This window comes from Giraffa tippelskirchi, chromosome 10, assembly GCF_054371585.1.
Source record: "Giraffa tippelskirchi isolate mGirTip1 chromosome 10, T2T-mGirTip1v1.2.pri, whole genome shotgun sequence".
In the NCBI taxonomy this organism is placed as follows: Eukaryota; Metazoa; Chordata; class Mammalia; order Artiodactyla; family Giraffidae; genus Giraffa; species Giraffa tippelskirchi.
The window spans coordinates 146,727,246-146,752,977 of NC_137284.1; the positions used below are offsets into that span (position 1 = coordinate 146,727,246).

Below are 25,732 nucleotides of genomic sequence, written 5' to 3' on the forward strand. Positions count from 1 at the left end.
TGGATTTTCTCTCCCCCACTGAATCCTTGCTTCAGAAGTAGGTGGCAGGTGCCATCTTGGAGCTGGGAGCTTTGTAGGGAGTGAAGTTTTCCTAATTCCCAAAGCAGCTCTCTCTGCATATGAAGAGCAGAGTTTGGAGCTCTGAGCAAGGAGTGTTACTCTACACCAAGGTGTAGACAGAAGGAGGCTCTTCTATCCTATGGAAGATAGGTGAAGGAGAGAAAAAGGGAGAGCTGGCTGCCGGATATCAGTGTCCTGACTATCTCCTTTCCCAGCTTCCGTGACCCTCAAGGTTTCTGGATGCTCCCCTGGACTTGAACCTCTCATTGGCTTTTGCTTTCTAATCACTGGTTCTCAAGCCCTATGTGACCAGGGGCTGTATGAAAATTACCTAATATCCTTGTTTAAAACACTTAATTCCAAAGACTTCTCTGAGGGTCCAGTGGCTAAGACTCCATGCTCCCAGGGCTGCGGGCCCAGGTTCAATCCCTGGTCAGGGAACCAGATTTTATATGCTGCAGCTAAAGAGGTCCTACACTGGCACTGGCAATGAAGACTCAGTGCAGTCAAATAAATAAAGAAATAAAAATGTATGGGCTTCCCAGGTGGTGCTAGTGGTAAAGAACCCGCTTGCCAATACAGGAGATGCAAGAGACTCGTGTTGGATCCCTGGGTCAGGAATATCCCCTGGAGTAGGAAATGGCAACCCACTCCAGTATTCTTGCCTGGAGAATCCCATGGACAGAGGAGCCTGGTGGGCTACAGTCCATAGGGTTGCAAAGAGTGGGACATGACTGAGCGACTTAGTACAGCACATTACACCCCAGGACCTGCAGAATGAGGATTTCTAGGGTGACTGAGAATCTATATGCTTTACTAGTTCCCTAGCAGGATTCTAGTTAGAGCCAAAGTGGAACACACTGGTGGTTCCAGTCTTCCTCTTGGTCCCTTGTCTGATCTTCTCAACCTGCAGCCTCCCCAGGCTTGCAAGGGCTGGGCCCCAGAACCCCCCACTCTCTTCCCAGTTTTATTTTTCTCTGTAGTACTATCACCACTAACATTCTACTTATTTTACTTACTTTTCTCCTTTATTGTTCATTGTATAGCATGAAGCACAAGATGGGCACACAATAATGATTTGCCGGATGGAAGGATGGATGGATGGATGGGGAATCATAGAACCAGGAAGCTTTCTGCCTAAGGATATTTTACAACTAAGATAAAAAGGAAATGAAAGGGAAAGAGTTTCATCAAAGAACAATTGTGTAAGAGGATGCAGCCAATTGTTGGCTCTCTCTTTAGAAGGTCTCAGGCCTACGCATGTAGAAATAGAGAAAGCAGGTCACAGAGACACAGAGAGGGGAAGGAGGCTCACCAAGGGCCTGGGGCGGAGGAGATGGAAGAGAGAAGCTCGGGAACCCACAGGAGCCCTAAGTCCGCGTAGATAAGGGTACCTGACTCAGTTTTCCCAGAAATAGCTTTGAAATATCAATATAATCTCCAGTCCTTTCTGAATTTGTAAGTTGCTTTTGAACTTTTATTATCAAACCTCAGAGTTTATTATTATCATTATTTTGCTGCACCATGCAACAAGCAGGGTCTTAGTTCCTTGACCAGGGATAGAACCCATGCCGCCTGCATCGGGAGTGCGGAGTCTTAACCACTAGACTGCCAGGGAAGCCCCACTTCAGTGTTTATTCTTGAAATAAAGATTTGTTTTCCCTTGAATTCTGAGGCTTTTCCCTTCTGCCCCTGGCAGCCTAAGTCCTTCACTTCCTGGGTCTGTGTCATTAATATTCGAAAAGCTTTGGATGGCACCATCTTTATTTGTGTGGATATTAGGCTGCCTTGGCCAACAAGGCTTGAAAGTTCCTTTAAAATCAGTATTCTTTCATGAATCCTTAGTTTTATTTAAAATAAAATTGGTTTTTGGTTTACGTCTTACCAGGGATAATATAGAGAGATAGAGAAGAAGTGAAAATTTGATTGAAGCATCCCTGGTTTCAGAAGAGACCATTGCAATCATGGTCCAGTGACAGACAAGTTATTGGGGTTTATATTAAAAGATGGCTGAGTGTTACTGGGAAAACAACTTTTTTTTTAATTAGAGAAAATCTTGTCTGATTAGGCTGCCAGATTTTCACCCTAAAAGATTATTTTTTTAAAGGGTGCAATGAGTTGATTTATGTGAATTTTTACAGACTCTTTGCTAGATTCTTTCCAAAGACTATTAATAAGTAACCCAGGGATTGTGTAAAAATTTATTATGGGTCAGGAAGTAAATAGATTTAATTTCAAGGAACAAAACTGGGAATAAATTAATCCTTCTCTGAGGGAAATATATAAATAATAGGATTCATTGGGGACCCAGGTTAGTGCTAATTTTATTTTCAAACTTTATAACTCATCTAAGAGAGGGAGAACACCATGAAATTTATGCATTTGTATATTTCTCCAAATTCTTCTGATGTGAAAAATATTAAATCAATTGGGATAAGTTTCTAAGACTCTTGTAAGATTGTGTAAGTCAGCATGAAAACGACAGATAACCTTCAGTGTAAGCAAGAATAAAATAATACATTTGGGACACAGCATTTAAATGGTACTTATATGATGATGAACTCAAGCTATAAGTTACTACCAAGGTAAAGGATTTGAAATCATTGAGGACTGGGAAGGCCCCATGGTCATCTAATTCAGTAAAATATTGCAAACCATATTTCTCTATGTTTAGGGATTCACTATGCATATTAAAGACTTAGGGGAAAAACTGCAGGAAAGAAATATGTTTAATTTTGTTTATTCTGGGTTCAAATAAGTTTCTAATAAGTGAAAACAGAAGGAGTTAACATCAGAGTTGACTATGGAAAGACATGAGGTGTTGAGCACTGTGCCTTTGGAAGTAGATTCTACCAGGAACTCCATGACCAAGCACCTCTAGCAGAAACCAAGCTCCAAATTAGGTGGACCATGGATCCAACCCAGTATGGCAGCTCAAATTTCATCTGTCCTTAAAGCCTAATAGAAGAGATGGGTATTTGCTTATCACCCAGATAACTAAGCCCATGGTGACCCACGGAGCAGATAGGAAGAGACCTGGCAGCTCCATACATGAGAGCCTGAAGCTGGGTGTGTCACTCAAGAGTAAGAGCCAATCATATGTCTGCACATGGAGGATTCGGTTAAAGAAAAGTCAGACCTACAGGGAAGTTGCTGCGAATCTAGCTCGATGCCTAATTGTTCACTTTCATCCAGATGTTCCCTGTCAGGAAGGCACCATCAATAATGTATGAATCTCGAAGGCAGAGACAGATGCGGTTATTATTCCCTCTAGGCCTTTCCTGCCTTGGAGAAGACATATGACTCAGGAATGACTACAATTTAAAAAAATCTAAGTTGATACCGCCAGCTTATGAGTAAATGCGTAGCTCCGACCATTTCAGAGCAAACGTCTTTGCAGAATTCCAGTCATCGTCGCAGTTTAGTTTGGCCTGTAAATTTTCATGGTAAACGCTTCAGACAATAACACACAAGGGCTTCTCGAAGAGAACACAGCCTTCCCGTGGTGTTGGAGCAGGCAGCTTTCTCTGGGCTGCATCAGCCTCCAGAAGGCTATTTTTAATATTTGCTTTTATTTCTTAATCCTTCCAGACAATAAACATGAGAGTCATTATAACCAAGTGTGGCTGGGGTAATAAATACTTCAGAGTCCAAAAATACATGGTCCCTGGCTGACCAATTGCCCATTTTCCAGAAGGTCTAGGTATTTATCTAGCAGCAAGAGACCATTATCTTGCCACACAGTTTATTCCACTGACACCTAATCTCCTAATTAAAATAGGTATAATGATGGACTGTTTAAATTCTGGTTAAACATGTTCCTTTTCCATTTGCACTCAAAAGAAAACACACTCCTCATCATGGGCACCCCATCCTGGGTTCTAATTTGGTTTTCCCTTGCCGGCATCATCATGGCACTCTGACTTGCCGCTGGTTAAATCTAAAAGAGCATCTAAATGTGCCTTCCAGCTTGCCTGTTGCTTGGCAACACCAGCAGCCACCTCCTCATCAGGATGAGTTCTAAATGGTCACAACTCTTGACAGGAGCCACTGACTTGTTAGAAATGACACTTGATTATTCACCTAGATGGCTGGAGCTAATTTTTATCAGCAGGAAATTTTGTGTAAGATAAGTCATGGATGTTTTTAATTATCTGGGTGGCAGAAGGAGGCCATAAGTTTCGTTAACTGCTGTTAATTTTACATTTGCTAGTCACCAGTTTACGGTACTCTTAACATATTACTTTTTCCATTATCCAATAATATGTTTAAATACCATCTCCCTTCCCTCTTAGCTGACCCTTACTTATTCAGGAAATCCCCCTCCTGACATCCTTTCCCAAACAGCATTACAAAGGAGTCTAAGAATGCCACACAGAAGGAAACATTGAATTCATACAATTAAACCAATATGTATCAGCTCCTGCCCCTAAGCAGTTTATCATATAGGAGGTGCAGAAATTCCTACATTGTTACAGATTGTGACAGAGCTCACAGTCTTCTCTTGAGTACCGGAAACCACTTTAGGAGGGCTGGGGGTGAGCAGCATTGCAACTGAGCCTTGATGCTCTTACTGAGTTTTGATGGAGGGAGAAGGTGCGTGGCAGGTGGAATGAGAGGCAGGAACAAAGACATCTGGGCAGAAAGTACAGGGTGTCTTCAGGGACTGGAGGAGTACAAATGGGCTGGAACACAAAGTACGCGTAAGGTATTAGTGAGGGAGACTGGAAGGAGGGGTGAGGCATGACTTCAGCTGTTCTGTGCCAGGGCAAGGCTTGGTGTGAACTTCACTGGAGAGTGAGGAGCTATTAAATCACTGAAAGCAGAGGAGTGAGGAAAAAGGGTTTCCTCTTCAGCTGTTTAACCTCCAAGATGCCACCCTGGACCCTGGGTTGGAGGAAGGGAACCGCAAGTCCACAGTCTAGAGTCGCCACTCTGCCGTGGCCCCCAGGCAAGAGGCTCCCGGGAGCGTGTTTGATCTGAGGGGTGTCCTCTGCTCAGGCTCTTCTCTGTGTCCCTCTTCATGAGTGGACACGTGTGTCCCCTAGCCTACACACCATCCATGTGGGGGACATCTCAGTTGACTCAGGAGGGACCTTCTCTTTCCCTCCCCCTGCTCAGGAATTGTGTCTTCCTTAGCATTCAGACCTACTCCATTCGCCAAACTTCTAGGAGCTCCGCAGGCTTCATAGCTGTGTTTGTTTGCTTTTCAAGTTCATGGCATCAGAGCTGCACTGAGCAAAATTATAACCTAGAAGTTAATTAATGGAGGAGCAAAAAGAATGTGGATGCTGACTTTGGAGAAAAAGGCAACAAGCCAGGGGTCAGTGGATCTGGAATTTTGACTCTCACTTTTATTGAATTATTGAGCATAAATATAACCAGGTTCTTCCTTTTAGATCTTTACGTAATCCTGAAGTCAATGCATCAAAGAGATGCCAAAAGGCCTTCTTAGGGGTGTCATTGTTGGAGACTTTGTTGGGCCCACTAGGAAGCGGCCTGCTCTTTCCACGGTCCCCAAGCAACTGTCGCAGCTGCTGCTTAGTGACTTTGGAATCCTAGAATCTCCATGGAAAGGGACTTTGTAGCTTATTGCAATTAGCTCCTCACTTGAGAGTGAGGACTCAACTGCAGAGAGAGTCAAAGGACTTGTCCATAGTAAGAGATAGAACCAGCATGGGTCTCAGGTCTTTCATTCAGGGCTAGCTCCCAGCAAACTGCACTATATCCTTGCTACAATAGAAAGAACACCTCAATCTATTAATGTTTCTTACATCACTTCTATGTTAAAGCCCTTAAGGAACATTGTCATTATGTTCTAGAGAATCCACTGAATGTGTTGCCCTGTGATCCTTTCTCACAAAGCAAATACTAAAACCTTCAATCATACATGACAACATACAATATTTGTCAGAAGAGAGTGACATTTAAAGTGTGTCAGTTATCTCTTGCTGTGTAACAAATTACCCCCAAACTTAGTTTAAAACAACAACCTTTTAGTAGTTCATTGATTCTGTGAGTCAGGAATTTGCATGGCTTAGCTGGGTGCCTCTGCACCAAGGTCAAGTAGTCAAGTTGTTGGCCTGGGCTAGGATCTCATCTGAAGTCTTGACCAGGGGGAAATCTGTTTCCAAGCTTATTCACATGGTTACTGGCAGTGTTCAGTTCTTAGCTGGCTTTGGAAAATAGGAAACTTGTTCTATGCCCTTCAATCAATGGGACTCTCCACAGAATCTTAGCAATATGTTGCTCAGATGACAAGTATTTTCAGAAGACCCAGCTGGTGACTGAATATAGGATAGATTGGAAAGTGAAAAGACATAAGGCATTTTCAAAAATTGCTTTCTTAGTATACCTATATGCCAGGCAGTATACAAGGCATTGCGCGCTTAGTTGCTCACTCGTGTCTGACTCTCTGCGACCCCGTGGACTGTAGCCCGCCAGGCTCCTCTGTCCATGGGATTCTCCAGGCAAGAATACTGGAGAGGGTTTCCATGCCCTCCTCCAATACAACGCATTAGGACTATTAATATAAAGATGCTTAAGATACAGTCTTTGTTTTCAAGAAGCAGATGTCAGCTCTGTTCCAAGTGATGAGTAGCAAAGCCTGAATTAGAGTGATCACTCACTGGGGAGATAAAAATGAAGGAACAGATGCCAGAACGGAAGTGATGTTAACATGGTGAGGAAAAAACAGGTGAATCCAACAGGACTTGTCTGGGAGCAATAAGAGATGCCAGGCATCCAAACAGTCTGGGAGCATGGGACTGTTCCAGAGGAAGACACTCGGGGTACTCACTGCATTCTAAACCTTTTACACATTTTGTTTTTAATCTTTGACACAAGTTTTCAACAGAAATATCATTATTCCCATTTTGCAGATGAATAAATAGACTGACTAAGGTTAAATGATTTGCCCAAGGTCACACAACTAGAAAGGGTCAAGGAGAGGAAACCTATTCATTGGTTTTGAGTGTTTTCTCTCCCCAGGTCAAGTGTATTTAACAACTTCAGAGTCTTAGCCTCAAGAAGACCTCTCTACCTCTTGGAATTAACTCTGTTGTGCTCTGTCTACACCTTGAATCACAATTCCTCAGACTCAGTCCACAGAGATACCATTTGTCTTTAACTGGGCAATTGAATAATGCTGTAAACTCCTGATGAGCAAGGACTTCCTTCCTTGTGGAATTTCCTTCCCAGACTGACAATGGTGCTTTGCCCTTGATGACTACTAAGCTAAGCAGCCATACACTCAGCATCACCTTATAATAAAGATAGCCAGTGTGAGAGGTGAGAGAAGCAGAATGGGAAATTTTTCCCCAGGCTTGGCTGCTGGATGATAACCCTTCCCCCCAAGTCATTCTTTAAAAAATTAATAACATTAATATTTTATCTGATTGTAAATATAACATGTATGCTTTATGAAGAAATGTGGGATAAACAAAAATAGGAAGCATTCATTATCCTACAAAGAAGATGAAACAGAACAGCCAAATGAGAGGCTTTTGTTCAGATCTGTGAGATCACAGCATTGTGTGTTCATCTGTGCCTGTGTGTTTGCACAAGCCACCTAGGCCTGCTTGTCTGCAAATCTAGGGAAAGAACTGTGGGGTTTGTGGATTGTATAAAGATGACTGCAAGCCCAGCAAAGAGAGCTTTTGTTTGTATGCAACTCGTGTAAGAGTAAATATTCCATAAATGCTTGGGTACAGGCAAGGAAGAAAACCTGAAATGATGGCTATTGGCGAACAGACAGATTATGCTCCACTGTCTTATAATATTTTCTCCGCACTGTTTTTTAAAACATTTTTCATATTACATGCCCCATCTCATATCACATTAACCTAAATAAAAATGTCATTATCCATTCAGTTCGACAGACAGCAGGCAGAGTATGGCAGAAATTACAGTCATGCCAGCTGACAACAAAGCATTCTAATCATGGGTACACAGAAGAACCGAGGGTGGGCGGCCGGTCCAGCCCCCATTTTGCACTGTCCAGGCATATGATTGGGGTCAATAAGGGGAGATCCTTCTTTATACACAGTACATGCTTCTGAAGAGATGCATGTACATCAAATTTCATGTTGCATCCCAGTTTTGTTGCATTAAGGAAGCTTCTAGCTTGATATCTAGAGAGACTTCCTTTCAAATGGCATTTTTCTCTTTACCATGTTACTATTCCTCTGAAATAAATCAAAAAGATATTTTGGCACATGAAATTATATTAAAGCACAGTTCACTTCAACCACTAATTTTATTAAAATAATGGAAGGAAAGGTGGTCAGTGAGCCAGTCATAGGAATGTGGCTTAGACAGTATTGAGTTCTCCAACATTAAATCCAGGCTGAGATTTACTGAGAGTAACAGCCTAGAGGCTATTAGAAGTGACCCCTTGGCCCATACTTTTGTACTAATGGATTATTAAATTGATGGTTTGTGAAAATTTAGAAAAGAATGCAGTAGTAGCAAGAGTCCACTCATAATTACCAAGATAATAATTCAGTATAGTCATCCTCATTTCTTTTCTCCCTGTCTTTCTTTCTCTCTCACTCTCCCCTTTTTTTTTCCTTTTGTTTAGTGGACTTCAGGATAGATAGATGAGATAAATTATATTTCTGTTTTGGCAAATCACTTGGGAAAGTCTTCCTATGCTAACAATGATAAGATGGTGCCTGGTAGAACCATTATTTAGGTTCATGCACAGCTGGCCAAAGAGCTGGAAACAGTGACACTGACCAATTCCATGGCTGCCGGAAGTAGCCATCTAGTGGAGGGCCACAGCTCTGTGTCCGATCCTGTGTATACAGTGGCAAACCGAAGTCTTACAAGGCACTCTGACCAGAATTCAAATGGAACAAAGAAGGAATAGCCAAGGATATAGAAGATGAGTTTTAAATGCGTGAGTACGCCCTCGGTCCACCACACCTAGTACAACCAACCAGCACTCTAAGCCCTTATGGCTTGATGAGCAGAAAATTCTTCTTCCCTAGCTTTCCTCTACAAATGCTCCCTCCAAGAGTCTCTGCAGCAGGGAACACGGGAAGGGTCTCAGATACTCTGCCATCTCTCCACTGGGCGTGTAGGTGGGTTGTGCTTTAAATATCTGCTCCTTGACCTGTTGCCCGGCTGCCCACAGGTGCCACCCAGGCCCACTCTCGTTCCCCCGCACCGGGGAACCCATGCAATCCCGAGCTCAGAGCAGCTTGCTCACTCTCACTCAACAGGGGTGCCCTTCTGCTTCTCTGAGCACCCCCATGGCCATCAGGGGGGCCCCTGGGCACACAGCACTTTCATTACACCCCAGACCACATAGGGCTGGCTTGGAGGAAGTTACAGGAGTGAGGGGTCCAACAAGACCGTGTGCCCATCCAACCTTGGGCAGCAGCAGCCCAGGCTGGCCTCCCTGCCAGGCCTCCCCAATCACCTGACAGTCTCAGGGCAGGGAAGAAATGGCTCTGCTTAGAACAGATGGTAGGACAACTTCCTACAGAGGTATGTGTTAGGTAAATGTAAAGGCTTTCTAATGAATGGACACTCAAGCGTCAAAAAACCAAATGCACCTGATGATGACTCATGGAAAGAAAACTTGTGGTTTTCGTTGACCTGAACCTCAGTATTTGCCTGTGTTATGTATCTTCTCAAAAACTCAACACATACCTGGCTTTGCAACTGACATGCAGGGAAGTGATATCTTTGTGACTTATGGGACTGCACCTGAGGTGCTGCTCCATTTATGGGACTGCCTTTCAGGAGTGACACTGATTAAAAGAGAGAGAGAGAAGTAAGAGTGGAGAGTGTAGGAAAACTGTGTGGTGCCCAGAGTAACTGAAGGGCTAGGGAATGACAGTCCAGCAGACGCTGAGGGGTGAGGGGCAAAACTTGCTGTCCAAGTATCTGAAGCATCCAGGTGACTCAGTGGTAAAGAATCCACTTGCCAATGCAGGAGACGCAGGATCAACCACTGGGTTGGGAAGATCCCCCGGAGGAGGAAATGGCAACCCACTCCAGCATTCTTGCCAGGAAAATCCCATGGACAGAGGAGCCTGATGGGCTACAATCCAAGTTCAAGTTCAGTCGCTCAGTTGTGTCCAACTCTTTGTGACCCCATGGACTGCAGCACGCCAGGCTTCCCTGTCCATCACCAATTCTCGGAGCTTACTCAGACTCATGTCCATCGAGTCGGTGATGCCATCCAACCATCTCATCTTTTGTCGTCCCCTTCTCCTTCTGCCCTCAATATTTCTCAGCATCAGGGTCTTTTCCAATGAGTTGGTTCTTCGCATCAGGTGACCAAAGTATTGGAGTTTCAGCTTCAGCCTCAGTCCTTCCAGTGAATATTCAGGACTGATTTCCTTTAGGATGGACTGGTTGGATCTCCTTGTTGTCCAGGGGACTCTCAAGAGTCTTCTCCAACACCGCAGTTCAAAAGCATCAATTCTTCGGCACTCAGCTTTCTTTGTGGTCCAACTAGCGCATCCACACATGACTACTGGAAAAACCATAACTTTTACTAGACGGACCTTTGTTGGCAAAGTAATGTCTCTGCTTTTTAATATGCTGTCTAGCATGGTCATAACTCTTCTTCCAAGGAACAAGTGTCTTAATTTCATGGCTGCAGTCACCATCTGCAGTGATTTTGGAGCCCGAGAAAATAAAGTCTCTCACTGTTTCCATTGTTCACCCACCTATTTGCCATGAAGTGATGAGACTGGATGCCATGATCTTAGTTTTCTGAATGTTGAGTTTTCAGGCAACTTTTTCACTCTCCTCTTTCACTTTCATTAAGAGGCTCTTTGGTTCCTCTTTGCTTTCTGCTATAAGGGTGGTATCATCTACATATCTGAGGTTATTGATATTTCTCCCAGAAATCTTGATTCCAGTTTGTGCTTCATCCAGCCCAGCATTTCACATGATGTATTCTGCATATAAGTTAAATAAGCAGGGTAACAATATACAGCCTTGACGGACTCCTTTCCCGATTTGGAAATAGTCTGTTGTTCCATGTCCAGTTCTAACTGTTGCTTCTTGACCCACATACAGATTTCTCAGGAGGCAGGTCATGTGGTCTGGTATTCCCATCTCTTTAAGATGGGCTACAGTCCACGGGGTCACAAAGAGTCAGACACAACTATGCACACACGCACATAGAAGAAGAAAGAAACGAAACCAGCCAGGGGTTGTTAGAGGGAATCAGATTCTGCCTCAATACAACAATATACCTTCTAACAAATAGACTAACATTTTATAACCTTTTCCAGTGCCTCAAGCCTTAACTGAACAGTGGTCTTATGTAATCATTAAAACTCATTCATTCATTCAATACTATGTACCAAGTGCTGTTCTCAGTGCTGAGGATACAAAAATGAACAAACAGACAAAAATCTCCCCTGATCTCAGAAACTGATATTTTAGTGCCAAAAAAGTAAAATCTAAACATAAGTAACATTTCAAAGGAAGTTTTCCACAAGAAATACTCAAACCGCTAGGTCACAGCATGTTGCTTTAGCTATGGTGTCAGTCCTGATTGTGACTGGGTTGAAAGGATTCCCCCTGATGTTTCCAACTTGGCTTTTCAAAAATACAGGAGGAAATGAAAGGTCATGGGGGTGTCCATTGGGTTCCGCAAAGAATTCCACTCACTGAAGGCAGACTTTTAGGGTCAACGTGGCGGGCAGCCAAAATGAGGACTAAATTTGTTGAAGGCAGATCATAGTTACATGAATGTTCATAATCCCTACCATTCTTTCCATGTGTATGTTAGGTATTTTCCATAAGAAAGATATTTTAGTATTCAAAAAAGAAATTCAGGGGACTTCCCTGGCAGTCCAGCAGCTGAGAATCCACCTTCCAATGGAGGGGACGTGGGTTGGATTCCTAGTCTGGGAACCAAGACCCCACATGCTGCAAGGCAACCAAGCCCATGTGCTGCAACTAGAGAAAGGCTGTGCACCTCAACAAAGACCCAGCACAGCAAACAAACAAGAAAACAAACAAGAAATTCAGCAATAGTCCTGGATGTCAAAGGCTTCTTGAGATCAAGGGTTCCCTATATTCAAAGTTTTAAACAGCTTAAGCAGAAATGAATAACCATCCATCCACATGCTCTAAAAATGATTTTTGTATTGAATAAGAAGTAGAAATGGATGAACCTTAGGTTCCTCTCAGTACTGAGATTCTACATTCTAGTGGAAGAGCTAAAGTATAACCGGAATCAAGCAAGCATGGATTTGGGCTAATTCCTGAGTTAGTACATACGAATTGTGGTCTATTTACTCTCTAATACTAACCAAATGTCAGAAAACTAAGCGCTGATTCTCATTTCTAAGCATGTAATGATCATTTTCATAATTATTTCACAGTATTTACTCTAAATCCTTTCTTCTTTTTGCTTTCAAAAAAGAAAAACAGATTGTTTGAGCTAAAATAGGCATTTACAGCAATTGTATTTTACAATATTTGTGAATTTTAGATCTTCTTCTCAGGTACACGAAAGTTACATCAAAATGATAACCATTTTCCCAGGAAACACCATATATAACCTCTTCATTTGTTGCTAATTTAGGTGTGCTCCCTGCATGGTGTCCTAATTGCACCTTTGTTATCTGTTCTCAGATGACTCCTTTAATCAGCCAGGCCTGCGAAGTGCTCCTGGCTCACCTAGAGCATTACGCACAATCCAGGGAGGCTTTTGACATCCAGAGGTAAGGGCACTGCATGGCTACATTATAGATGAGAAATCATGTTTTTGAACTGCTGCTTCTTGTAACTGTACATAATCGCTGAACAATTACCTTGGGACCAACAAACTATGGAAATGCTTACAAGCTCCAAAAAGTGTGGGTGGACTAAGAAGAAGAAATGAAATCCACGGAAAATGTGAAGCAAATACAAATGAAGCCCCGGGGGCTGTGACTTGTGCAGGGAACCCTGAGTGGGCATGTTTTGTGGGGAGACTTGCCCTCTGACCTCTATAGACCCAGGAGTGGGCAAGATATGTCTGGGCAGAAAGGACAGGGTCTGGGGGGGCACAGTCCATGCAGTTTTAATTCAAGAAAAACTGTGCCCGCCCCGCTCAGCCTGGAAGCCATGAGTTAGTGGTAGAGCCTCAATTTAAAGGACTGATTGTCTGGCTTTTTGCCTAATTGACCTCTGCTAAATTATGGTTTATATCAGATTAAGAGTCACACAGCAGATCAGCCAGAAGCCAACTTGCTCTCATTATCAATGTTAATAAGATCATAACATAATCATCACCAGCATTTACATTCTACCATATTGTTTACAAAATCCTCTCCTCCACATTCTCTCTGGTCATGACATGCATGAGCTGGGTGAGGGTATGGTCTCACCCAACTCACTGAGTTGGGTGCTCAGTTGCTGAGCGGCTGGTCAGTTGGCCCAGCAGCCATAAAAACAAAGTTAATAACTCTTAAAACCTTTACATCTTCAATGTTTAGGATCAGATGAAATCACATTCAGCAGTCACATTGTTGTTTTTGCTGTCACCGGGAAACAATCAATTGTAGAGATGTTCTCAGTAAAAGAGGTCAAAATAAAACACGTCATCTGGAGATGTCATGTAGTCCTTAATGATAAGTGGTTATAGAATTTATGAAGAAGGGGAACTAAGTGTGTACCTACGTCAGGCCACAAAAATAGACCTTTTCATTACTAAAGGATATGAATTCCCAGCTGTTAGCCTTTTTAGAAGCAACCTAACTACCCCTACAAAGAAAACAAAAAAAGGTTATTCTCTTAAAGCTTAAAATGGCCATTTGAGGGGCAGGTTTCCTAGGGCCTAAGAGGTTAATTTTTCTGGAGCTACTGCCAGACACTTTTCCTTCTGTTTGTTTCTAAAGTGCAACGTGTGTTTCCTGTAATAATATACATATGTTCATGAAACTGCTCCCAAAGTTTATCTTATGTTTATTTGAGTGTAAAAGGGCCCTGGTTTTTTTTATTTGTTGCTCCGATGAAAACTGTAAAACCGTTAGGAGGAAGAGGGAGACAGAGTTAATAAAACTAGACACTCAGCTTGCTATTAATAATTTCATCAGTCACAACTTGCTCTATCTACCTCAAGCAGTTGTTAGACCCTGGCCTTTGATGGGCTCTGCACAACTTTGAAGTTAAAGCACATAGGCTTTGGGTCAAGTGTTTTCCCTCCCTCATGCGGAGAAAAAAAGTAAAGTGTATTTCTTGGTATTTGACTTTGTCAGGGTGACCCCATCTTTGTCTAGATCGGCTCCCTGTTACGTGTTTATGTGTCCCCTTGAATGGGCTTCCCAGGTGGCTCAGTGGATAAAGAATTTGTCTGCAATGCAGAAACCGCAGGAGACCCGGGTTCGATCCCTGGTTAGGGAAGATCCCCTGGAGAAGGGAATGGCTACCCACTCCAGTATCCTTGCCTGGAGAATCCCATGGACAGAGGAGCCTGGCGGGCTACAGTCCATGGGGCTGCAGAGTCGGACAGGACTGAAGTGTCTGAGCACACACACACACTCCCCTTGAATTCTGCTGTCATCCTCCCAGGATCTCATCCCAAGGTGGTTGGGGGGAGGGTTCCTGTCCTACCACCCCACTCCAGGTCTGCTGGAACCCCGCTTTGAACAGGTAGATGGTGGAGTCGTGCACTCCGGGAGGAGGTGGATGGGGAGGCCAGTGGCCACCTCCTTCCTGAACACAAATGGTTCCCTCCCCCATAGGACCTACTGCTGCTACACCACAGATGTGGTGGCCAGTGTCGCCTTCGGCACCGAAGTGGACTCCCAGGAGGCTCCCGAGCACCCCTTCGTGGAGCACTGCAGGCGCTTCTTTGCATCCTCCATCCCCAAACCTCTCCTGGTTTTACTCTGTAAGTGTAGCTCCCACCAACTGGGGTAAACTGGGCAAGTTGGGCAGACCCCATGGCACCCCAGTGGCCTCGGGTAGCTTCGAGGCTCCGCCCCTGCCACCAAAAGGGCACTTGGGGTGTCTCTGAGAGTCACCTGTGGAGTCTGCCCTGCAGAGCCCTGGTATCCCTGGAGACACCCAGGCTCCTCTGCACCAGCCTGGGGCCACTTACCCACACAGGCAGGCCTGGCCCAGCTCACCGGCCCCTCAGTGAGCACAGCCGTGGTGCCTGGGGCTGAGAGGGCTGCTGCACTGCCTCCGCTGGTGCTTCTCTCCACCTCGCGAGGAAGGCATTCTCCTCCCCACTTCACAGATGAGAAAACTGAGGCTTGGAAAGGCAGAGCCAAGACGTGAACCTAAAACCTTTCATTTTCTAGGACATATTCCTCCCCTCCAGCAAAACCCTCTTTAGAACACTACTCTGCTTGAAGCCCAACACATAGTGAACTGGAAACCATGTGATGGGTGACTAGCAGATTACCCAGTGGTGAGGAGACCGGTCCATTTATCGTATTTCTATTTTAGAAGTGAGTGTTTACCCTCTGGCCAATTCCAGTGTCTTCTTGCTTTTATGGAAGCACTGCAGTGTTGTTATTATGGTTATTGACTATTGCCATAATTCCAAACCGTTCTGCTGGGCTGGTAAATTCTATTTCCTTCCTTGGTCAGTTTCATTCCCATTCCCAAGTCAATTTCTGTGGAAGCCCCTGTCACCTCCATCTGCTCTGCACTGACACAGTATAACAATTGTCACTATGGGCGTCAAAGCACAGAGGGTCACTCCTCACCCTCTACACACCATCAACCACAGGGCATCTTGTGCACTGCAGGGCACGTGGGTCCACTTCCCATGGTGGCTGCCACTCCAAGCCCTCCCTCCCTGCTGTGTCATTTTGGCGCAGGCCCCTGCTCTTGAAAATGGGCAGAGCCTGCTGAGACATGCATGGATCAGAAGGGTCTTCTCCCTCAGCTCCCACGTGTGCCTATGCACGGGAGACCCCCTGTGAAAGCTGAGGATCTGAACAGAGCCTCTCTCCCCAGGGACAGGCTTGGCCCCCACGGTCCAGGCTATCATCCAGGAGTGAATAAGTGGCAGCTCCGGGTAAAATGATCCAAAGGAAGAAACAAAAAATGCAAATGATCAGAAAGTTAAGAAAGTAGATCGGCTTCCACAACTTGCTAGGACTTGAAACATGGCCTGCAATCTCTTCTTTCCTGATGAAATACAGAAACCTTGGACCCTCCTATCTAGGACTAGGGAAATTAACTTATAAACATGAGACTGGCTGCTTGAGGGCCAGATGGAAGTGGGCCCTCAGTTGAAGCCCCACTTCCATTGTACAGACGTTTATTGAGCGCTTACTACCTCCAAGGAAGCGTAAAGAGTCCAGAGGTAGAACTCTGCTCTGACCACTGGCGATTCAGAGGGGAAGACAGGCCTTCAAAAGACTAATTCAAGGCCAGGGCTTGCTTCCTGGCAACAGGCATCTAATAGCCCTGGTTTATTCTCACCCTCTTTTCAATGCCACTTTTGTTTTTCTCTTTCAAGTATCATTTCCATCCATAATGGTCCCACTGGCCCGGATTTTGCCCAATAAGAACCGAGATGAACTGAATGGCTTTTTTAACAAACTCATTAGGAATGTGATTGCCTTGCGGGACCAGCAAGCAGCCGAAGAGGTAACGTATTTTAATAGGACACAGCGTCGAAATGGAATAGAAGCTAATTTGGCATCGCTGTCTGCTTTCTCTCCCTCCCCTCCCAGCCCCACACACTCACGCCAAGCTGTCCTTCAGTGTGGCCTAGCGCTTAGAGCTTGCCAGGGCAGCCAAGAGAGAGAAGGGGGTGGGAGGCGGGGAGGCAGAGGAGGAACAAATAAGGAGAGAGAGGGGAAAGCAGGCAGGAAGGACGGCGGGAGCAGCAGCCCAGAGCAATCTGTGCCCCCTCTGACCCAGGGGAGTAGAATTAAAGCTGCCCTCCCTTCAGGTTCACAGGCCACCTTATTTCAAGCATCACCCCCAGCACAGGTTATGGCTGCCCCAGAGAATTTTCTAGATAAATCTGCCCACATGTGCTTTTCATCAGTATATTCTTTATATTGAAAAACAGCAAGATGGAGCTTTCCAGCATGAACAGCATCATTTCAAGAGGGGAGTTCAGGCAGCTGTCACCAATCCCACAATCCCTCTCTGCATGGAGGAAGGGAGGGCGTTACAGCAAAATGCATGGTTGAGGGCCCTCGCGTGCTTCACTGAGAGCTAGAAATTTCTTTCCCCTTTGTGGATATGCCCTACGCTTGGCACACAGTAGGAATCGAGTAAATATTTGTTGATTGAACTTGGCTGAGAATAGAAATAGGAATGTTCAGTGTTAAGGAAAATAGTTTCAATATTGGATATGCTCGTGTATGTATAATGCTATTCTTTATGGGCCTTACTCTAGTCAAGAAAATTGCTGAAAAGGAAAAAACAGGGCTGAAATGTCTCTTCCTGAATTGGCTTGCATAAGATGTAGCTTTAAAAGTGTTTTCTTGGGCTTCCCGAGGCGCTCAGTGGTAAAGAATCTGCCTGCCAATGCAAGGGACGTGGGTTCGATCCCCGGTCCGGGAAGATTACACATGCCACGGAGCAGCTCAGCCGGTGCGCCACAACTATCAAGCCTGTGCTCCAAAGCCTGGGAGCCTCAATTCCTGAGCCCAAGTGCCTCAACTACTGAAGCCCCCATGCCCTAGAGCCTATGCTCTGCAACAAGAGAAGGCACCACAATGAGATGCCTGTCTATCCCAACTAGAGAGTAACCCCCTAATCTTGTAGCGAGCCCGCACTTGCTATAACTAGAGAAAAGCCCACAAAGCAACAAAGACCCAGCACAACCAAAAATAAAAAGACATAAGTAGGGGCTTTCCCTGGTGGTCCAGTGGTTAAGAATCTGCCTTCCAATGCAAGGGATGCAGGTTTGAACCCTGCTCAAGGAACTAAGATCCCGCATTCCATCTGACAACTAAGCCACAACTAAGACCTGACACAGCTAAATAAACAAACATTTTAAAACATAAATAAATAAAAAAAAATTTAACTGTTTTCTCAAAGACTGGGCAGGTCAAAGAGATTACCAAGGGGAAGATGTGTGTTCCAGTGTCGCCGGGATGGCAGAAGATGACATCAAGGCAGATGCAGTCAGTTAGTGGCCAGTCGCATGGAGTAGCCTCTACCTGCCCAGCTTCACATTCTGGACACTGTGCAGCAAAGGTGTCCTTGTCCAGAAGGTGAGGGAAGGTGCAGACAAGCTTACCCTTTGGCCCATACCACTGGGAACTCAACCTGCCACCCTTAGATGTATGAGAAGAATCAGTTCCTGGTGTCCTTGGCCCAGCTCTGCCATCTGAAAGGACAGAACACTCTTACCCAGGTCCATGCTTCTCCAGGGTGAGCCTGGGGAAGGAGGGATGAGCAAAGTCCCGTTTTCAAACCTTAATACTACTGTGAAGGCCTTCCTTCATGTACGTGAGGTTTGTCACACACACCCCCTACCCCCAGCCTGAAACCCACTGGTGGTGGAATCAGGCTGAAAATTCTCTAACTGGTGCACCAAATAGCTTGCTAAGAGGTGAAGGGTTATTAAAGATCCAATTACTAGGATTGCCTCAAGCTTTTCCTTTTTTAAACTCAAGAGCTATTTGTTTCAAACAACGAGTTGATCTGAGAAAAACCTCCCAACCATGAATCCAGGACTGCCCCTGTCAAGACAGAGCTATATGGTTACTAAGAAAACTTGCTTTAAACCCATCTAAACTCCGTAGACATTCCATCAAGCAGATGTGTGTTTGCGCAGTGGAAAATGCAGCACAGATGTTAAAAGGTAAATATTTTTCTAAGCTCTCGCCAATGGGTGGATTAGACACCTACATCTATCAGGGTGCGTATTTTTCTTGGATATAACCGTAAACCAGCACTGTTGCAGGCCTAAATGGGCAGTGTTCAAATAGCCTCTGCGATACAGTGAAAATAAAAGGAACCCATCAACACTAATGCTCCTCTCCAGCGCACAGGCCCCAGAGAGCCGGCCTTTCCTCTGGCCTCTGGGGTTGGAGGTTAAGACAGATTTCTATAAGGCTTAGCAGCCCTGAAGCAGCCTGGCTGAACTGGGATGAGAGGAAAGGATGCCAGCAGCAGCTCTGCCCAGGGTAGATCCAATGACGTGGATGTGACTGCACCCTCCCTCCCATCATTGTCCTCATGTGACTCCAGCAAAGCCACAAGCAAGCCTTGGGGATGGCAACCATATAGCATCTGAGGAGTTTCAAATGGGCCAGCCAAGAGAGAGCCTGGGATGCTCTAGGGTCCCTGAATGGCATCTGGGAGCCAAGAGAGCTCACCTCCTACGCATGCCATCGTGCCCGGCCCTGGGGCCAGGGTTAGAGACTCAGATGTTGCCCAGGCAACAGGAAGGAAGCTGGGGAAAGTCAGCACTTGTGGATGCTGTTTGGGAAGCAGATTGAGCAGGGCCAGGGTGGGAAGAGGGGGGCAAGGGCTATCCTCTCAGCCAATCCCATGCAAGCAGGCTGCCAGTATGTGGGGCCTTGCCTCCCTAAGTCTCAAGATTCTTTCGGCCCACAAGCTGAACTGGGAGCCCCACTGGAATCTCCGCAGAAGATACTTTCCAACCAGTAGAGCTGCAAGGGTGTCATGATCCAAGGGTGTCATGACCCAAGGGTCTCATGATCTAAGGGGGTCATGACCCAAGGGTCTCATGAGCTAAGGGTCTCATGATCCAAGATTCCTGCTCCAAAGCATGCAGTTATAAGTAAATCCAACACAGCCTTCCTCAAAATACACTTAGGACACTGCGGGTTTATTAGTATTTGTGGAGTTGTTGATTGCAAACCTAACATGTGCTTGGCCCAATACAGGCATGGGGTGGGGGTGGGGCACAGGATCCCGCCCTGGAGATGCAAGCAACCCTGTGTGACCTGATAACCACCTTTGTTGTTGTTGTTATTTAGTGCTAAGTCATATCTGACTCTTTGCGACCCCATGGACTGTAGCCCGCCAGGCTCCTTTGTTCATGGGATTTCCCAGGTGAGAATACTGGCGTGGGTTGCCATTTTCTTCTTCAAACAACCTCCTTAAAAGATGCTAATGTGTGTGACATAGATTACGGATTCAAAAGAAATCCAGAAGCCAAAGGACTGAGAAAATTATGCAACAAGTCAAGAACTTTGAAATGATCATTTTTTCTCTTGGTGGTTCTAATACTCGCCCTTTTGGTGTTGAGTCCCATAGACTTCAGAACAGAGTAACCCATTGGTGGTCCTTCATCACATTCAAGAGCTGTTCAAAGATGAGATGTGTCAGGGACACACTTAGTCAACTCTAAAGTGAAAGTCGCTCAGTCGTGCCTGACTCTTTGAGATCCTATGGACCGAATTCTCCAGGCCAGAATACTGGAGTGGGTAGCCATTCCCTTCTCCAGGGGATCTTACCAACCCAGGGATCAAACCCAGGGATGGAACCCAGGTCTTCTGCATTGCAGGCAGATTCATTACCAGCTGAGCTACCAGCAGTCAGAACTAAAATGATACATAAACACTCCATTGTTACACTTAGGGGTAGTATAAATAGAAAGGATCTGCAAACTACTGGTAAGGAAGGAGGGGGAAATGGTAAGAAAGCTCTAACTTAAATGGGGCAGGAGATTACTGAGGATAGAAGGGACCCAACCTGAGGAGGATGAGCAAAATGCAGGCTGGAGACTTGGAAGGCAGGCTTCTTCAGATGAGTTCCCTCCCCGCCCCCAGGTCCTGTGAACTTCCTGCAGTGACAAAAACTAGACACAGAAGTCCGCCCTGGAGGTGGGATGTGAACAATGGAGTACTTACTTTGATTTATATTTTAAATATTTATTTATTTGGCTGCACCAGGGCAGGTGGGATCCTTAGCCGTGGCATGCGAACTCTTAGTCGCAGCATGTGGGATCTAGTTCCTTGACCAGGGATCGAACCCAGGCCTCCTACACTGGGAGCACAGAGTCCTTAGCCCCTGGACCACCAGGGAAGTCCCTAATTTAATTCTATACGATGCTTGAATTGCTTTATTATTGGAAAAACCAACCAACAATACAAATGCAGATGAAGGAAAACAATAAAAACCTCCCTGGTTTTCCCCCTCCTTCAGCTCACTGTGAACAGCTGGGTAGGGTGCTGCTAAACATTTTCTACACGTGGACACGTGTAATCACAGACACTGTCCAGGTGCTGGTCTTGCAAACATGAGATTCTGCTATACATACTGTTTGGCAACTTGCTCTCTTTACTTATCAAAGTGGCTTAACATCTTCCTGAATCAGCCCAGCAAGAACGGCCTCATGCTCTATCGGCAGCAACACAGTCTGCTGCTGGCTACACTCAGTGCCATGGTGAGGGACGGGGGGAGGGGGAGGTCCCAGGTTTCCCCCATCTCAGACAATCCCGCAAAGAAAATCCTCGTTCCTATTGACTCTCTGAAACCTGCGTGTGCTCATCTTCTTTTGTGCTATGAGAGCGCTCCCTTATGTGACTCTGAGGCCCAAATGTGCGTTTTCTTCTTTCCTCCCTTAGAGGCGGAGAGATTTCCTCCAAATGGTCCAGGATGTGCGCCATTCTGCTGCCACCGTGGGCGTGGAGAACTTTGACATCGTCTGTCAGGTCTTTTCTGCCCCCAAATGCCCAGCGAACCCGTCCCGGCAACACCCACGCAGACCCCTGTCCAAGCCTTTGAGTGTGGATGAGGTGGTGGGCCAGGCCTTCATCTTCCTCATCGCTGGCTACGAGATCATCACCAACACTCTTTCTTTCGCCACCTACCTCCTGGCCACCAACCCTGAGTGCCAAGAGAAGCTTCTGGAAGAGGTGGACCATTTCAGCAAGAAACATGTGAGTACAGTCTTCTGTGTGGCTTTGTGTTCATCAAAGTGAAACTTATTTTTTATAACCATCTTGCTAAAATCACATTCTAAGTGCATAAGTGTGCCGTGGCATGACTTTTCCGTCTCTCGGGGTTAACAAGTAAAATGGAGTACTCAGAACAACATGGAGAGAAAAAAAAAAAAGAATTGTCACATGCCTTCACTGCCTGGGATGGTCCATGAACCAAGCCTGGCTCAGGGAAAATGCAGAACGCCAGGCAGTCGGGGGTCAAAGGTCAGGGAAAGGGAAGGAGACCTGGTTTCCCAGCACTCTGTCTGCGGATTCTCCATGCTCAGGGAGGTGGGAGTCAGCCAGAAAATGGAGCCAAGTGGAAGACAGAAGCAGGCCTAAGGATAGGCCAAGTCAACGCAGGAATGGAGATGGGGAGAGTGCTGGGAGAGAGTTCTGTGAATGGAGCGACTGAAACAGGGCTGGATTCTAGATATTTCTTCTAGATGAGGCTGCTCATTGCTGGACCAGAAGCAAACTTTAGGGTGCAGAGCTCGGCTACTTCTTCACATCATTTTTTCCTGGATGCTTATGTGTGCATTGCTTTAACTTATGAGCCATTAAAGAAAGTCATTTTAAAAATCTGTGCTTTCAAAGGAAGACCACCATAGTAGAATCCTTTCTAATACATTCTGATGATGTAAGGACTATTACATTCACAATGTTGGGAGGAGAGCTGTTCCATTATAGGAACTGTCAGAAATTTTTTTCATATATTGAGTTGAAAACTGATTCCCAGGAAATTCCACTTCCTTATTCCACTGGGGAAAAGTATTGGGTTGGCCAAAAAGTTTGTTCAGTTTGTTTTGGTTTTGATGCAAAGTTAGTTTTTCTTTTGAAAACTGCATTAACTGTGTTACTAGTTGCCGCAACTTCTGGCTCATCAAGAGCTTGTGGTCAGCTTAAAGTCCTGTAATGTTTTGACATCTGCCAAGCCAGGTTTCCCCAGTCCATTGCTTGGACTATTGATTTTCTGAGCCTAGATGCAAGAGTTTATATTTATCCTTATTACTGCTCAAGTCAGTAAAAATAATTTTGAATCTTGATTCTGGCGTCTGTCATATTACAATTCCTCCAGCTTTGTGTCATCTGGGACTTGCTCAGCATGTCTCCTATTTCATCCAAGTCATTGATTAAAGTGTTGAACAGGACAAGTCTTCCCTCCAGGTTGACATTGATCTATTAATCAATATTCTTTGGGCAGAGAGTCTCAACAAGTCATGAATTCAAATAATCCTACCACCTCCTCCCATCACCCATCTCATCCTATTTCACACGTAGTTGTGTTTTTGTTTTCAGTTGAGACGGGGACGAAGGAAGGAACAAACATGATTAGGGTACATTACTGCAAGAGAAAAATGGGGAGCTGAAGGTATATTAGGATGCTGTTAGGGGCAGGTAACAAAACCCCAAACCAAACTGACTTAAGAACAAAAAAAAAAAAGAAGGGAGACGCTTATGAATACAGATAATTGAGCAGTTTAGGATTAGATGTAGTTGTTGTTTAGTCCCTAAGTTATATCTGACTCTTTGTGACCCCATGGACTGTAGCCTGCCAGACTCCTCTGTGCATAGGATTTTCCAGGCAAGAATATTAGAGTGGGTTACCATTTCCTTCTCCAGGGGCTCTTCCTGACCCAGGGATCAAACCTGCTTTTCCTGCATTAACAGGTAGATTCTTTATCACTGAGCCACCAGGGAAGTCCAGTAATAGATGTGGTTTCAAATAAATCTTTATCTAGGCTCAAAGATGGGCCTGGTCCTAGTTTCTCCCCATTTCTTGGCTGAGCTCTCTTCATATCGGTCCCATCCTCAGGTGTTCCCTTCTCTTGAAGCCCCAGGAAACCTGCTGAGAACATCTGGGACACAGGCTTCTACTCATAACCAAAGGAGAAGAGTCTGTGACCCCAAATTCTCAGCAAGAGTCATTGGGTTCACTCTGGTCAGAATGCTTAGGTCACTGCCCATTCTTGAACAGACCATTGTGGCCCAGGGAACAGAGGCATGGGTGGGCTTAAGTCAATCCCTCCTACCTCCAGAGTCAACCATAGCCAAGACCTATGACTGAGAACTTGGGAGCGGACACTCCGGCAGTTACTCCAGGAGGCGGTCAATGTAGGAGAGGGAATTCAGCCCCCTGGTCTCAAACAAACCAGAAGGCAGGTCAAACTAAAGACTTTCAAGTATCTTGAGAGTGGTCAGCCATGTAATGGACGTGGTAGTGGGTTGGAGAGGGGGCAACAGCTTTGAGAGGTAGAAGTCATGACTCACCTTCAGGGAATTTAATTGCCAATTAAAACAATAATCTATGTCTATTACAACAGTACCTCCTTCCAAGTGAAATTCTCCAGGGCAATAGAAGGCAGCACTTGATAGAGTCTAGAATGAATGATGTAATGCAGAGAGCTTGGGGGTCTAGGAGTCTGTTCCACCAGCTACTCTGTAATTCCATCTTGTTATGTTCATCCATCAGGAGGATACAGATCGGGTTTCCACAGGCCTGCATTCAGGCCTTATGCACACAACCTCTGAAGTGGCCTAAACTGACCTTGACCTTGAAGCGGGTGATACTATCTCACTAAACCCTGCCCTCCTTCAAATCCCCAGCCTAGGATGCGGGCTTGTTTCCTCAGAGAACTACCTCCCATGGGACTGTGCAAAATGTGTGTGTGGGTGTGTATGCGCGCTCAGTCATGTCCGACTCTTTGTGACTCCCATGGACGGTAGCCCGCCAGGCTCCTCTGTCTGTGGAATTTTCCAGGCAAGAATAGTGGAGTGGTTTGCCATTTCCTTCTCCAGGGGAACTTCCCCACCCAGGGATAGAACCTGTTTCCTATGTCCCCTGAATGTTGCCAGTCAAATAAACATATTTAAGGAGGTAAAGTTTCTCAAACTTTAGCGTACATGAAATCACCTAGGACATCTGTTAAGATGTTGAGTCCAGGGCCCTTTACACAGAGATTCTCCTTCCGTAAGTCTGGGCCAGGGCCAAGGAACCCCCATTAAATACACGTCCCAGGTGATTTTCATGCAGATGGTCCCTGTTTCTACCTTGAGAATAGAGCCTTTGTACCTAATGCCCTGCCCCAGCTATGCAGGCTCCAGGGTCATTTTCTCTCTCCAGGTAACAGCTGGGACTGTCTCTGAAAAATGGGAATATATAGAACTGGTCTATAAATTAAATAAATTTGGCAGTCACAATAGTGTCAATAGTTGTATAGCCTTGCACATGGTATACATGCAATAAATATTTTCAGGTTCTCTTTTTTTCTGTTCTTTTTTTTCCCTATAATCAGAGTTCTGTTAATATGGGACATCTGTCAGAACATGGAAATGCAGATTAGCTGTTCACACATTAGATATTTTCCTGAAAATATTCCTGAAAATTTGCATGTAAAGTATGACTTGTGATAATTTTCCTGCTGGTTTCCATTCAACAAATATTTTTTGAGTGCCAGTTAATGCCAGAGTCAGGCTCCAGACATTGCACCCAAGAATGTTCTGACCTAGTTCTTCCATAATATCCCTGAGACCCCCACGCATCTCATTAGATGGTCTTCTCTTGTTTGTCAATGAGATCATTAGATTTGAGCTTTTGAGTTTCTCTTGGCCTCAGCCATACCATTTTTTAGCAATGTCCTATGAGAATCCAATGAAAACTATGTTTTCTCCCCATGAAAAAGTCTACGTGCACTGTATCAGGATTCTTTCTGCTGACAGTGACAGAGAATTCAACCCAGGTTGGCTCAGGAAGTTCATTTACCCATATAACTGAAAACTCCAGCATAAATCTGCCTTCAGGTACGGCTTGACACTGGGGCTCA

General features: G+C 45.2%; 1 protein-coding gene across 4 annotated transcripts in view; it reads left to right on the forward strand.

Moving 5' to 3' along the window:
- Positions 1-25,732, forward strand: part of TBXAS1 (thromboxane A synthase 1) — a 166,771-nt gene that overhangs the window by 89,873 nt on the left and 51,166 nt on the right. For all 4 annotated transcript variants that reach the window (XM_081533202.1, XM_081533205.1, XM_081533204.1 and 1 more), the window contains 4 exons: positions 12,676-12,764; positions 14,769-14,917; positions 16,505-16,635; positions 21,552-21,866. In XM_081533202.1, coding sequence (XP_081389328.1) covers positions 12,676-12,764; positions 14,769-14,917; positions 16,505-16,635; positions 21,552-21,866 — 684 coding nt within the window. The remainder of the gene's footprint in view (positions 1-12,675; positions 12,765-14,768; positions 14,918-16,504; positions 16,636-21,551; positions 21,867-25,732) is intronic.